The following is a 14,357-nucleotide window of genomic DNA, read 5'->3' as shown; positions in this document are numbered from 1 at the left end:
TGTGGGTCCCCACCTGGTTCATTGGGATTTGATTTCATCTTGATTGTGCCCCGCTTGGATGTAGCACATCCTTTTTGGTGGGTTCCAGCATGTGTTTTGTTGTTGATGGTGGTTCTCCAGTTAGTTGTGATTCTGGTGTTTCCGTAAGAGGTGAGCTCACGCCCTTCTACATTGCCATCTTGTCTCCTCCCAAAGGATGATATTTACAGCTGAGACAGTATTTAACATTATAGATGTAAATAGATGATAAATAAACAGATGGGATAGAAAGATTCTGTTATGCAACTCAACTGCATGACATTGTCATATCAAAAATCATAGTGATATATCAGCTTAAATGCTTAATTAGATCCTTTAGTTTGTTGAAAGCAGAGAACTAGACAGTCCTGGCCTTGCCATAGATTTGTTAGCCAGTCATTGTAATCACTTTGGTGCCCCTGAGGTTTTTATACTCCAGAGGGAAATGATGGCAATAAGGTGGATGAGACCTAAGGCACTTAAAAAAAACAGAAGGGAAAAGGGGAAGAAGAATTGGCAGGCTTCTCAGGCAGATCAGTTTTAGGACAGTGCATATACTTGCACCCACAGACCTTGTGAAGAGGGAAGACCAACATGCTTAAAGGATTACAAAGCAGTTATGATAAGACCATGACAAGCAGCTTAAAAAGCCCATAAAATAATGCTTACCTGTTTACCTCTGTATTCTTCAGAGTGGTGTTAAAAGCTGTACTTTTGCAAAAACTAATGAAACAAAAAGCAGGCAGGTCCAAACGTGCCAGGGAATGGGTGCTGTGGTCTGAGAAAATACAGTCTCTACGTGAGCCAAGAGAATCTGGCATATGCTGGTTGTATAATAGAGTGCAAAAGACCAGCACAGAATCTTGACTACCAGCAGGTATGTGTTTATTCAGTGATTCTAATTTTTCTATAGAAATAATGGAACATAGGATTGGGGAAGGATATTTAATTCAGATTAGTGTTTTTATTCATTTTTAAATGTAAATATGTCCTAGTTGAAACTTTGTTTTCTTGATTCAGGCTTTTAACTGAGAACACAGTTGCCTTATCATCTACTGCCTTCTTGCCACTGTCCTTCCATATAAGGTCCACGTAAAGGATGTTTAACACAACTCGCCCACGTCAGCCAGACCTGAATGCAAAGGGGTCCAATGAGAACCCGAGTCCCCCCCCACCACCTTCTATTTAGTACAAACCTTATGTCAGATGAATGTCACTGAAAAACCAACAGCATTTCTACTCAAAACAGAGCAGATGTTTTATATTAAATATAGCTTAGTATAAAGTCTTTTGCTTCACCCCACAGCCAATGTGTATGCATGGTTATAATTACTATGTGCCAGCGCTTTACACACACGACTGATTAGCTGTGTTCTCACCACCCGAGGAGCTAGGTAATACATGGTCGCGTCACTTGGAAGGTAGGAACCTGGCTTAGAACATAGAGCTAGCAGTGTTAGGAATTGACTCTATACTACTTTAAAATAAGTAACTGCACAAAAGGTTAAAAATAAGACGTGTGTGTACATCTCAGTATATAATGTTTTAAAGTGAACGTTAGTAGGAAGAAGATGTGAAACAAAAAGGCTTTGGTCTGGGTGGGGTCCTCCTCCAGAAGTTGCCTGATGTGACTGAGAGCACGCAGTCCTGACTTTTTTTGATGGAATGGGATGGTTACTCCCAACTTCGGTTTCCCTTACCTGGAGTGTATCCAGACTGCGCAGCCTCCATCGTCACCCTAAGTGAGGTCAGCACCATACGTTCTGCTCATGCCCACGGCTGCCACTCCTTCCCATCACAAAGGAGTGCAGCACACGTGTTCATGTTAAAATGTGAATTTTAATCATAAAAACTGTTTTCTGTAAATATAGTTATATCAACCTCTCTGCATACAGCTTGGTTCAGATATATACAGATATGATATACACAGATGTTATCTGTAGCACAGAACATAATCAGTTCAAGAAACATGTGCCCGCTGGGATGAACCTCAACTTTCCTTAGGCCTTCTAAATGATTACCACCGAAGAGAGAACAGCAGATCCAGATGCAGGACATTCAGGGAGATGTATCAACTGTCTTACTAATTTCATCCTAGGAGCTAAAGAAACAAAACTAGATTCCGTTTCTCTTATTGCTATGACTCTTACACTGGGATATTCATCAAAATAGGGGTTTGACATTTAAGGCGACGGGGAGGCTATGCTGATCTTACACTTGGAAAACACAGAACTTCTCCCAAGTTTCTTTTTCAGAAAAGACTTACTTGCAGACCGATTTAAAAAAAAAAAAAAAAATTCAGCCAACAAGCCTGAGATGTACAAAGGAGGTTAGTTTTGTTTTCCTTGACCCCATACCCCTCAGGTCTCCTACCCAGTCTTCTCAAAAGCACAGAATCTACAGCTTTCCTCACTGGTCTTGGAGGGCTAGACTGAAACGCAATCTTTGATTTGGACAAAGGAAGGAGTTTTCACTCCAATGTCAACAATATATGTTGACAGTCCGATAACTCAGTGACCAGTGTGTGGGTTTTTCATTTTGTGGATCATCTCTGGCTAGTTCATAAAACCCTACACCCCACCTCCGCATCCCCCAACTGTCCTTAGCAAAACAGATGTACCATTAGTGTAAAGAGGCATTCTATGGCAAAGAGAGGTGGTTCGTACCCATCTGTTTATGGTGATTAAATACATTTCCTGAATTGAGATCCTATTACCTGTAAAAGCCCATTCAGTGCTGAGCTTCTAGAATAAATGCTAAAGAGATGAGAGCAGGGCTTTACTTCTCCATCATCAGTTCTCTATATAGTACTAGAAAATTATTTCCTTTCTAAATGTGCAGTTTCATCTAACAGTCCCTGTATTCCAGCTCCAAAAAAATGAGCTAAAGTGACAGTTATAAAACTACCTCTGGCTCCCTCTAGTTAAGAGGCCTAGCAATCAGCCTGATCACATTCACCTCCTTTCGTACAGGAGTCTTACTTAAAGTTGGTGACTGTATGTCATCCTCCATAGGACTGTCAACTTTATCTCCTCAAAAGGCTGTTAGATTTCACAGGACAGTCCTTATTCACTCACCAGAACATTTAAATAAAAAACAAAAAAAGGGGGTCTCAGCTGCTTCCAAATGGTAATACTGTCCATTTCTTCCAGGATTATCATTTTGATATTTCCTTCCATTTCAACATCTGCATCCTCAATGCATCACATAGTCGTACCAATATAAAAATAAACTTCCATTTCTTATCAGAAAAACATTAACTTAATTCACAGTTGGCCTTTTTCCACCACACTCGGCCCTCCAGTAGCTCCTGGGAACAGAGGTATATTAGTAATACAAATGGAATATTAAAAAATCCATCCATGACTTGGGAGTAAAAGGAGCCCTGAGCTCCTCTTCCCCTACACCTGAATCACAAAAGGGCTTTCCTGAAAGGAGAGGGGTGGGCTGGCCTGCTGAGGCGACCCCAGGCACACGGGAGCCTCACCGCAGGGCACTACATGCAGGCAGAGCAGGAGTGCAGAGAAGAGACCGAGGACTGGCCCTTTCAGAGTCCAGGCCCACAGCCAGGAGCCTACCGGGGAGATGAGAGCCCATTTGACACACACTGGTCCCCATATTACTGCCTTTCCTGCCTGGTTGAGAACTGTCATCACGCCAAGGCAAGTTCATTGTCAAGCTGAACGCTTGGTCTTATTCAGCAGCAACCCCCTCCACCCCGCCCCTTCCTGTACCTCTGTGAGTATGATCCTCCTGGGACGGGAGGAAGCACCTCAGTTCATTCCCTGGGCTCTGTGGTTTCTTTTCCTTCTTTGATTTAGCAGTCCAGAGTCAGGGCTGACTCTTTGCAACCCCATGGACTGTACCTCACCAGGCTCCTCTGTCCATGGCAAGTACACTGGAGTGGGTTGCCATTTTCTTCTCCAGGGGATCTTCCTGATCCAGGGATTAAATCCACGTCGCTTGCATTAGCAGGAGACGCAAGTGGATTCTTTGCCACTTGCGCCACCTGGGTAGTTTCATTTCAAAACAAAAACAAGTTCCTGAGGTCCCCTTCTTCCTAGACGGTTGTTGTACTGCCGTTAAAAGGTTAACGAAAACTTCACATCACTGCCCTTTGCAAAAGCTTCCCCAAAGGCCTTGGTTTAAAGGTGAGTAAGCTCATCCTTTTTATTCTGTTTGAAGGGCTTTCAGTGTATTAAGACAAATAGCAAGTTTGCCCTCATAACCACTAGAATGAAAAGCTGGTTCAGCTATGATTTCATTTATCTTTACCTTTATCTTCTAGCTAAAACAGGTAGTTACACTGATCGATGACTCTTCACATGTGGTATTGAGAATTATCTGCACCCTGTGCTATACTTAAATTTCCCATCTTGCTTTTTCATGTGGGACAAACAAGTTATAAATGCAAATTCCTAGGCTAAATGATTTCTATCAATGTATCAATGAATTCAGCTTCCCTTCTCCAGCCAAATGGAAGACACGACGCCATGATGAATGACGGAGGCAGCCTTCTAATCCACAGCAATCACAATTTACTGAGGACTGTATGGGCACTTACCTTAGAAGGGATCTATGCCAGGCCTAAGGGGTGCTTCGTGCTTAGCAAAAGCCAAAGCTAATTCAGAACTGTTATTTGGCCCATACTTTCTGGTCTGGGGAAAGATAAGTCCTATCATTTCTGATTCCTTCAGAAGAGTCCTAATCCAGAGGACAACTGGACATTGTCCCAAAGGCTGAAGAGTACCATCTGCCAAGCCTGCACAAGTGAAAAAAATCCATTTTGCCAGAACTTTGTCATATCCAACTAGACATCAGCAAACTCCAAGCCTGGATTCTAGGCCCACAAGGACTCTGACCACATAGAATTTCTCCTAACTTCATCCAGTAATGACCCAGTGGCCCCCACGTCTCAAGTCAGCAATGTTTCCAGCTTAGGGCATGGCTCACAGCTTGGTTCAGCGGGTAAAGAATCACCTGCCAGTGCAGGAGACTCAAGAGATGGGGGTTTAATCCCTGGGTCAGGAAGATCCCTGGAGGAGGGCATGGCAACCCACTCCAGTATTCTTGCCTGAAAAATACCAGGGACACAGGAGCCTGGTGGGCTACACTCCACAGGGTCGCAAAGAGTTGGACATAACTGAGCAACTGAACACACACACACGTACAGCTTGGTTTTAGATCAGGCTTAAAGTTCCCCAAAAGGACCAAGCCAGCTGGCATAGGGTTGGGAGGAGGAGGTTTAAGAGTCGAGAGGGACAGAAGGTCACCATCAATCTAAGTACCCACACCTGAGATTCCCAGCCTGCTCCTGAAGGTCACAGTAATATTATAATAAGCCCTGTTTCTACAGAGGACAGAGAAGGACATTCTCCAGTGACTTCCAAACAAAAGCAGATGGTTTCTCTGAAAGTATTTCCATAGTGACACAAAAGTAGGTCTGGGTGGCTTCTAGCTTCTGCTGTGTCTGTGCAGGGAGCCCTGCCTGGTACCTCGCCAACAAATTCTCCTTTCAGAGACCTGGCAGCAAGTGATGCTGGCGTGCTGCTCACCTGAGAGACTGGGGAAGAAGGAGGGGTGGGGAGGCGTGGGAGGGAGCCTTCAAAAGATGAACTCCATCCATGTCTCCTTGGGGATGACAGTGACGAGGGTAAAACAGGGTAGAAGCGTGCTCTGCAGCCCAGCAGAGGGCGCTGCGCTAGATTCCTGGCCTCACCAGGAAGCTGGCAATGCAGGGAAGGACCAGCACTAGGGTATCCTCTTCAAAGGACTCTGTTGGGGAGGCGGAGGGGGTGAAGGGGAGCATAGGGGTTCTGCTCTGGGGTCAGCCAAACACAGGCTGCATTCGACTTCAGACGTGGCACTGTGATATGGGTGCACCCTCTCCCAGGGCCACTCCCAGCCCAGGGGATGCCAGATGGACGGCTGCCTAGAAGTGCACAGAGTTAAAAGGGGTGTGGAACCCTGGGCCCGCCATTCAAAGAGAAATACAGGAACCTCATTTTCATCTGATTACCTTTACATCAGCGGGTCTGAGCCTGGAGTTACAATAGCACAGAAACGAAAGCATTCGCATGCAGAAGCCCTCTGGAGCAGAAGGGCTTACAAAGAGTATTTGCCCAACAAATTCCCCAGTTCCACAGAACAAGGGCCTACCTGTGTCCTCCAAGAGAACCTGACCTTTCCTTTTACCCCACCCCTACTTCTGACTGCCCATCCCAACTTAGAAAGCCTTGAACCTTCTGATAATACTAAGAGTAACCATTACTTGACCCAAGTTACAAAGGCTGCTCCTTCTCCAGGAACAAGAGGAGATGGCCACTCTTCAAGGAAAAAGGCAGTGAAGCTTCAGCTTCTAAACAGATTCTTTTTTTTCTTCTGTAAACAAATATATTACTGAAATAGCTAAACCCACAGAGGAGAAAAATGTACAGTTTACATTTCAATGCCCAAACTTATTTATATATTTACATAAAAGACACTACCTTGATTAGTCAATGTCTGCATTTCCACATGTGAACTTCTTTAATCTTGAATTCTGTATCAGGGAGCTGCAGTGAGAATGGTTTTGAATAAAGCAATAAGCCCTACAAAGCTAGTCTCGAGACAAGACACATGATCCATCCATTTGAAAGTTATTTCTCTCTGACACTAGCCTGGCTGGAACTTGGTCCCGGACACATACACAGACACCTATTCCAATAACACAGCCAGGCAGGAATAGTGAAGGGGAGGAAGTTATATGTCACAAACAACCTAGGACCCCAAGTCAAAATCCTGAACTGGCCCAGAAGACCTCCACTCAACTCACAGGAGCCGGCTTCTCTAACAAACCATGGTTATCTCACCTAGGCTGACACCCACTGGACACTCCAGCCAAACAGAACAGGCAGGGCTGACAGGAGCTATCCCAGGTCCAAGCACTCCAGAGCACAGCAGAGCAACTCATCACTCACACACGGGGTTCCCAACCACTCCCCTGGGTACAGGCACTGCCGCCTCTGCTAACAAGTCTGGTACTTCTCTGGTCCCAGTTCCCTAGCTTGAGGAATGTTGCCTCTGCTAAAGAGAAGTTTGTTTATAAAGGCTCCTAACTGGTACATATTCCTATTGACATCAGCCCAGAGGAATGTGCCAGCCCGTCCCAGGAGGGGATTCAGAGAAACAAGACTATGACATGGAGTGGCTACTGTTAACTTAGAGAAAGGTTTCAAGGCTTCATTTTTACAGTTTTAGTTTTCAGCTGACTGAGAAGCCACCTCTCCCTGTCCTCTGTCTAGAGAAGCTTCATACCTGGTGACAGAAACATCCTTTGTCCCACTCTGAAGTCTCTACATGAACAGAGAAAACACAGATTTACTCTAATAAACCAGAAAGGGAATTTGACCGCAAGACAAGACTCCCAGAACTGATAAAAACCTTGGAAGGCCATCTGGTCTAGCTTCTGCTTTGGGCAGATGGATATGCAAGGCCCCACTGGACAGTGGTCTCGTTCTTGATACATCAAATGACAGAGACCAGACAGACTTTCCCAACAGTCCAGCCAGGGTGTCCAGAGCTCCTGGTGATAGGTGGCCTTCACCCCATCACCTTAAGTCAATCATGAGGAGACGAGAGAGGCTGCCGTGATAACTCCTAAGTCTGAACCCAGCAGCAGCTCGGAAAGTGGTAGCTTCCAACGACCTCCAAAATCAAGGCGCTCTCATCTTACCTCTTGGGAAGAAGGGAAGAAAGGAGATGCAAAAATTACATTTGTTGGAAGTATAAATACTCCTATGTGGCAATTAGAAATCAGGCCATCCCCGTGTGATAGTGGCTCATCCTTCCTATGGGCAACAGGGGTTGTCAATGACCAACATGACGTCGATGCCGTAGGCCTCCAGCAGGTCCATAAGAAAACTCCGGTCTCCCTGGGGGTCTAAACCCATGCCCCGAGCATGCTCGGCTGTCAGAGTTTTGTCTTGACTGGAGGACACCTCCAACAAAGTCTGAAATATCCGGTTGTTTTGCTCAAGGAAAAACCTGCATTCACAAGACAAGACATGGAAAAGAGAGGGCAGAAAAGACACAAAAGTTTACCAAGTAAGCCACACATGGGGAACCAAAAGTACACTGTTTTGCTTCCTATACATTTAAACGGTTTCAAAAGTCAGATAACCTTTTAAAAGAAGAAAACAGGATAAAAGTGAAAAGAGTTACTCAAGTGCCACTGAGGTCAGCAAAGAACTGGTGTTAAGCCATTCTATGACTAGCAAAATCTCTGAGTGAGTGATGGCCTGACTGCCAGATATCTATAGGAAGGTTCAGTTCAGTCACTCAGTCGTGAAGGTTACTAGAGGTTTAAACACAGCTGTAGAGAGAGGCCCCATGAACCGTGTTCCTCTCTTTCTGCTTAGTCCTAAGGGAAGAGAAAAATTAGACAGACAGACACCTGATAATGCAGTTCTGAGGTCAAGACTTAATGTGAGAAACTGAAATCTACCTTCAAAGTCCTGGATGGGTAATTAAAGCCAGTGACAGGAGGTGAGCCTTCCCAACACAGAGAAGGACTCTTAAAATGACTCTCCAGCCCCTGAGCCAACCACACAAAACAGGTGGAGCTCAGAGGTACTGGGGCAGGCACTGGGGAGTCAGAAGCCAGCCCCGGGGGCAGGCAGTGATGTAGGAGGGGGAGCGAGGCAGAGTTCTCCACAGCTCACCATCATCTGTGTATAACTCTGTGTTCCTTAGATGGCTTTATAGGACACCTAGAAAATACAGGACAAAGTTCCACTATGGTGAAGCTTAAATATAGTTCCTGTGTGTAACTGTATGTACGTGGAACTCACATACAGTTCTACTATATATCACGATAACTTTTTATAGTAGATAAATTAAGATTTTTAGTTGGAGTTTCAATATCAAACTCTCAAAAATTACTAGAATGAATAGACAGAAAAGTAGAAGGATATAGTAGACCGGAAAAACACTATGAACCAATTCAGTGTAATTAAGATTTACACAATTTTCACCTAACAGTAAGATACAAATTCTATTCAAGTTCCCACAGACTATAAACCAGGAGACACTGGAACATATCCAGGGAAAATGAGGTACAAAAATTTCATGGTCTAAAGGTATTGAAATCGTACAGTCTGTTCTCTTACCACTGTGGAATTATGTTAGAAATCAATACTTCGATGGCTTTTTTGTTTTAATTTGCACAGGGCATATCTGAGTGTCACTGACTTATAGTTCTATATGAATATATGAGCCGTATTCAGATATGGTCTGATAACGTAACAGTCTAGACTTTTCATCTGTATTCCACAGAGCAAGGTGCTCAGTGCCCCAAGCAGCTTTGGGCGGTGAGGAATTTCAGATTCAACAGAGATTCAAAAGCCTTGAGGAGACTCTGCTCAGCTCTCCGCTCAGCTCCCAGATACTTTTACATCTCAACAGCAGGTGTGCATTAGAAAGTACACTTGATCAGAATCAAAGTTCTGCACCTTTGTTGCAACATCAAAAGCCAGCACTAAGTCGTGTCCGACTCTCCCGATCCCATGAACTGTAGCCTGCCAGGCTTCTCTGTCCATGGGATTCTCCAGGCAATACTGGAGTGGGATGCCATTTCTTCTCCAGGGGAACTGCCTGACCCAGGAATTGAACCCAGGTCTCCCACATTGCAGGCAGATGCTCAAAGGCAGAAACAGTTCTAACTGCAAGTGCTACTCCCCATCCCAAGACAGGAAGCTGGCAGAACTGTTTCCGGTCCAATTACATTTCTGTTCTTACCACCTGGCACTATTAAACACAGCTGTTTATGAATGAAATCAATGCCTTAAAGGTATAGAGGCCACGGTTCTGATCCCGACCAACTGCTCTGGGGGGAAAGAAATGTCATTCAATTCAAGAGTTAAGTTTTTTATGATCCCATAATATTCCATACAAGGAAGTGCTCTATTCAAAGGCAGCAATGGATGACAAGCCCCCACATCCTGAGAGACAGCTTGTATGCAGCGGACATCTGGGTGTAAATGACCAATAGGAAGACGACTCCTGGGGCTCCCATTTCTCTTAATAACCTTTCCCTGCTCTTGAACTCTTCTGGGTGCCCCTAACAGCATTCTGGGGCTCAGGCTGACTCTGTGGAACCCAGCTCTAAGGGCAATAAAGGGCATCCTTGCACTGCAGCACATAATACAAGAGGTAATTGCTGTTTAGTTGCTAAGTTGTGTCTGACTCTGTGATGCCATGGACTGTAGCCTGCCAGGCTCCTCTGTCCATGGGATTTCTCAGGCAAGGATACTGGAGTGGGTTGCCATTTCCTCCTCCAGGGAATTTTCCCAACCTAGGGATCGAACCTGCATCTCCTGCACTGGCAAGCGGATTCTTTACCGCTGAGCCACCAGGGAAGCCCAACACAGGAGGGATCCAGGCTAAAGCTGTCAAGTGCTAAGGGACCCTCAGGGAGGCCCATGACTACCACCCAGGCTGACTTACAGCACAAAGAGGTCCTCTTCACAAGGGTTGTAATCTTCTTCCACCTCCTGGGAATATAACAGCATCTGCCTGTTGGGAAGGAGATGACCATCAGCTTCTGGCGCAGCTACAAGGACCCCCAGGTCCCAGGCTAGGTCACTGGGTGGGCATCTGCATGGGTCACTGCCTCTCAAGGAGGAGGCTGAAAACCCAGAGCAACACCCCCACCGCTGCCCCGGCCAAAGGCAGGGACAGAAGGGGCAGCACAGGGCTTGGAGTCCAGGGCTGGGCCTGGCCCTGGGTAATCCAGGACGACGGACAGCCTTTCCTAATTGTCATACAGTTGGGGTGAGGCCATGAAGCCATTTATCCCACCCCTGATACCAGCGTGCTGTTCTGGGCTTCACAGATTCTAGAGGCCACCAGAAAGGAGTCAGCCCAGGCATGCCTGCTGCCCATCAGTATAGGTGGGGAGCTTCCTCAACCCCCGCTCCCTGGGCAGATGGGCAAAAAATGTGCACAGAGGGAAGAGGCGGCAGGCAGCGGAGCTGGACCAGAGCCCCTCGGATGTCTGGACAGGGGCGGCTCCCCTTCCCCCAGCCTCACCTCTGCTCGTTGAGCCGCCGGTACTTCTCCCGGTCGGCGCTGTTGATCTTCAGCAGCGGCTGCAGGTGGTCGTGGTGCGTCTTCACGTTCTGGTTGTCCACGTAGACGTCGTAGAGCTCCCGCTTCTCCTCGAAAATCTTCTCCGTGGTGCCTGCGGGAGCCGGGGTTCAGGAGGTGGGGACCCCCCGCAGGGTGGCCCTACAGGGAACCAGGGACCCCGGGGAGGCGGTGGTGCCAGGGATGGGCGGGCCCCGTACTCACAGGCCACATAAGACACCTCTACCTCCAGGGTCTCGATGTCGGCCACGTTCACGTAGAAGAAAGGCTTGGATTCCGGCACGGTGCCCCCAATGCCAGGCAGAGAGACGTTGGCCAGGCAGCAGCAGCAGTACACTGGCGGGACAGCGGAAGTGAGGGCGCCCGGGGTCCCCCTCCCAGCCTGCCCCCCTACCTCCCAGGCTGCCAGCATCACTAGGGTCTCCATTCAGACACGGGTCAGTCTTTCTCTCAGGAGATCTTGCTTAGGATGTGGTACTGGTGACCTTACCCCTCTCAGAACCCTTGCCCACGGCAACCCCTGCCTCTCCTGGTCCCCTCCCCTCTTCTGTCTGTGCCCCTCAGCCTCCTCTGTCTTCCTCTTCCTCTGGCTCACCTCCCCGGGCCAGCATCTTCGAAGCTGACACATCCCTCCTGATTCACACTCTCTCCAAGTGGCGGCACAGACAGCCCAGGCTGCCCCCCAAGGTCCTGACCCAACTAGACCACTGCCTAGCGTCCACCTCGAGAAGCTCTCAGAGCACCACACACATGTAGTGTCCAAGTGGACTCTATCACACTACCCCTCACCTTCCTTGTCATCCTAGACTCTTCCGCCCTGACCTCTCACACACATCAGAACCTTACAACCCAATCTGACACCAGTCTCTGCCAGCTTTCTCTTTTTATATCTGGAATCCATCCTCTCTGCTTTAATCCAGGCCCTTCTCTCATCTGCCACCCGATCCATCTTCCCTATTGCCAGAGTCCACATTCTACGATATCAATCCAACCGCGGTCCTCCAGGGCTTCAAAGCAGTGAGCCCCTGATACGGATCAATCTCTCTGACCTTGGTCAACAATGGAAAGAATGGGGCAGTTTCTGTCTCAGGGAGCTTGGGCAGAGTCCCTGACCTTGGCTTCTAGTTACCTCTATAGCATACAACGCCCACTGGAGGGGGAGAAAATATCAAAATGCGCTTTCGAAGTAAGGCAAATTTCCAAAGGATGAGGATCTGTTCGCCAAAGAACTTAATAAACTGAGACATGCAGCCAGCTGGGTGTGTGATCTGAAAAAATTAACAGAGGTGGGGGAGGGGGAGGGAGGAATAACTTGTTAGAAATATTGTGAAAAATATGCAATATAAGTGTGTGCTAACTACTCCTCCCCACCAAAAATGACCCAAGGTATAACTAAACAGATACACTAAGGGATGGGTACTTCTACATAAAACGGTATTTTTCACTTTGAAAGTCTTATCTTTAAACTAGAATTGTATCATTTAGCAGCTCCCCGAATGCACCGAAGTGAGAGTTTAGGATCATTAACTACTTCATCTGGGGAAGCGGTGCAGAGGAAGAGAAGCTGTATTGTAATATTTGAGTCTCTCTGGGATGACACACACCTTAGTGAGACCATTCAGCTCCCAAAGTGACTAAGCACAGGGAGGAAGGAAAGGATGAACTAACTGTCCTAGGTGACATCTCAAATATACAGGGAACCAGCTTCCGTGGGAGGTGACATGTGGGAACAGATTACAGGTTACCCCACTGGCACAAGGACTCCCAGCCCCTAACCCCATTCCAGCACCTATCCCCACCCCACTGCACCTAACTCCATCCTTGCACCTAGCCCCACCCCCCTGCACTCTAACCCCACCCTCTGCACTAACTCCACCCCCTGCACCTAAACCCCACCTCCCTGTGCCTAACCCCACCCTTTGCACCTAATTCCACCCCCTGCACCTAAACCCCACCTCCCTGTGCCTAACCCCACCCTCTGCACCTAACTCCACCCTTGCACCTAACCCCACTCACCTACACATAACCCCACCCCCTGCACATAACCCCACCCCCATGCCTAACTCCACCTCCTTGTCCCAACTCCACCCCTGCCTCCTCTCAGTGCTGGATGCCAGGGCCCCTCTCAACTCTGAGGGTCGCCTCCCAGGCGCGCAGAGGAGCTAAGACATATTCCAGGAGCAACTGCATGAGCTCTGTCTAACCCAGGGGAAGTCGGAGGCCGGGGTTCTGCTCTGCCCTTTACTGACAGGGAGACCTCAGGAAAGCCAGCCCACGTTTCTGGTTCACTTTCTTTACCTGTAAAATGGGGATATTCCATCACATCCCTCATATGGCTAGAAGGACCACTTGAGAAAAGTCGTGTGCAACACTTGGCACATGGGAAAGCCACATGACACAACTGTCACTGACAAGACACCAGGCTTCAAGCCAAGCGCTTTGTGAGTGTTTTGGAAGCTCACTTCCAGGCCAAAGTGTGTAGTTTACAAGCCAGTGGAAGAAGCGGGCACACAAGCGCTTAAGCAACCAGCCTGATGAGAGCTGTGATGAAAGAGGGGCAGGGGGCTGCAGGAGGGCGTACAAAGGCCCTGAGGTGTGAGAACAAGCTGCTTTCTGGGAACAAGCAGCTGGGGAATGGGGGAGGGCCTGTGCCAGGGCAAATGGGCAGCAGCCCAGCTGCTGAGACGCAGCCCGAGGCTGCACCCCGACTGCAGGACACAACAGACTTCTGTGCTTTCACCTCAACACATTTCCCTTCTCTGGCCTTGGAGCTTTTACAGAGAACCTTCTTTTCTGGACTTGCACAGTTCCTAATTTTAGGTTTCCCTCCAACTTTTCATGTCAGGCACCCCATCCTCTTCTTACTCCCTAACTGTCGCTGGTAGGTCCCTCGGATTCACACTTCATCCCTCACCTTCCACCTTCATCCCCCTAGGAAATCCATCCACTCCTGGGGCTCAGTCCCCCGACTTCTCTCTCAGTTCCTTATTTCCCTGGGGGAGCATTTACTAGCTGCTGTTGGGCCTCTCAGAGAGGTCTCCATCAACCCTGCCTTCCTCTCACCTTCCAGGTTTTTCCTTCCCTCTAAGATCTGACCTCTACTTTATAAGTTTATTTTAAAATTTTCTTTATATATCTGTTCACTTTGTAAAAAAATTCATTGACCTATAAACTTACAGCTTTTCAACCAGTTGCAACATGTTATATTTCAA

General features: G+C 47.5%; 1 protein-coding gene across 1 annotated transcript in view; it reads right to left on the bottom strand.

The window, feature by feature from the left end:
• Nucleotides 1–6,435: 6,435 nt before the first annotated feature.
• The window catches only part of DENND11 (DENN domain containing 11), a 47,159-nt gene continuing 39,237 nt past the window's right edge, over nucleotides 6,436–14,357 (bottom strand). The window contains exons 5-9 of the mRNA XM_070369166.1: nucleotides 12,275–12,413; nucleotides 11,350–11,481; nucleotides 11,089–11,239; nucleotides 10,504–10,572; nucleotides 6,436–8,043 (exon numbers count right to left, since the gene is read on the bottom strand). Of these exons, the coding sequence (XP_070225267.1) occupies nucleotides 7,848–8,043; nucleotides 10,504–10,572; nucleotides 11,089–11,239; nucleotides 11,350–11,481; nucleotides 12,275–12,413 (687 nt within the window). The 3' untranslated portion in view covers nucleotides 6,436–7,847. The remainder of the gene's footprint in view (nucleotides 8,044–10,503; nucleotides 10,573–11,088; nucleotides 11,240–11,349; nucleotides 11,482–12,274; nucleotides 12,414–14,357) is intronic.

This window comes from Bos mutus, chromosome 4, assembly GCF_027580195.1.
Source record: "Bos mutus isolate GX-2022 chromosome 4, NWIPB_WYAK_1.1, whole genome shotgun sequence".
In the NCBI taxonomy this organism is placed as follows: Eukaryota; Metazoa; Chordata; class Mammalia; order Artiodactyla; family Bovidae; genus Bos; species Bos mutus.
The sequence above is the reverse complement of the archived record's forward strand: the minus strand, read 5'-3'. Positions and strand labels throughout refer to the sequence as shown.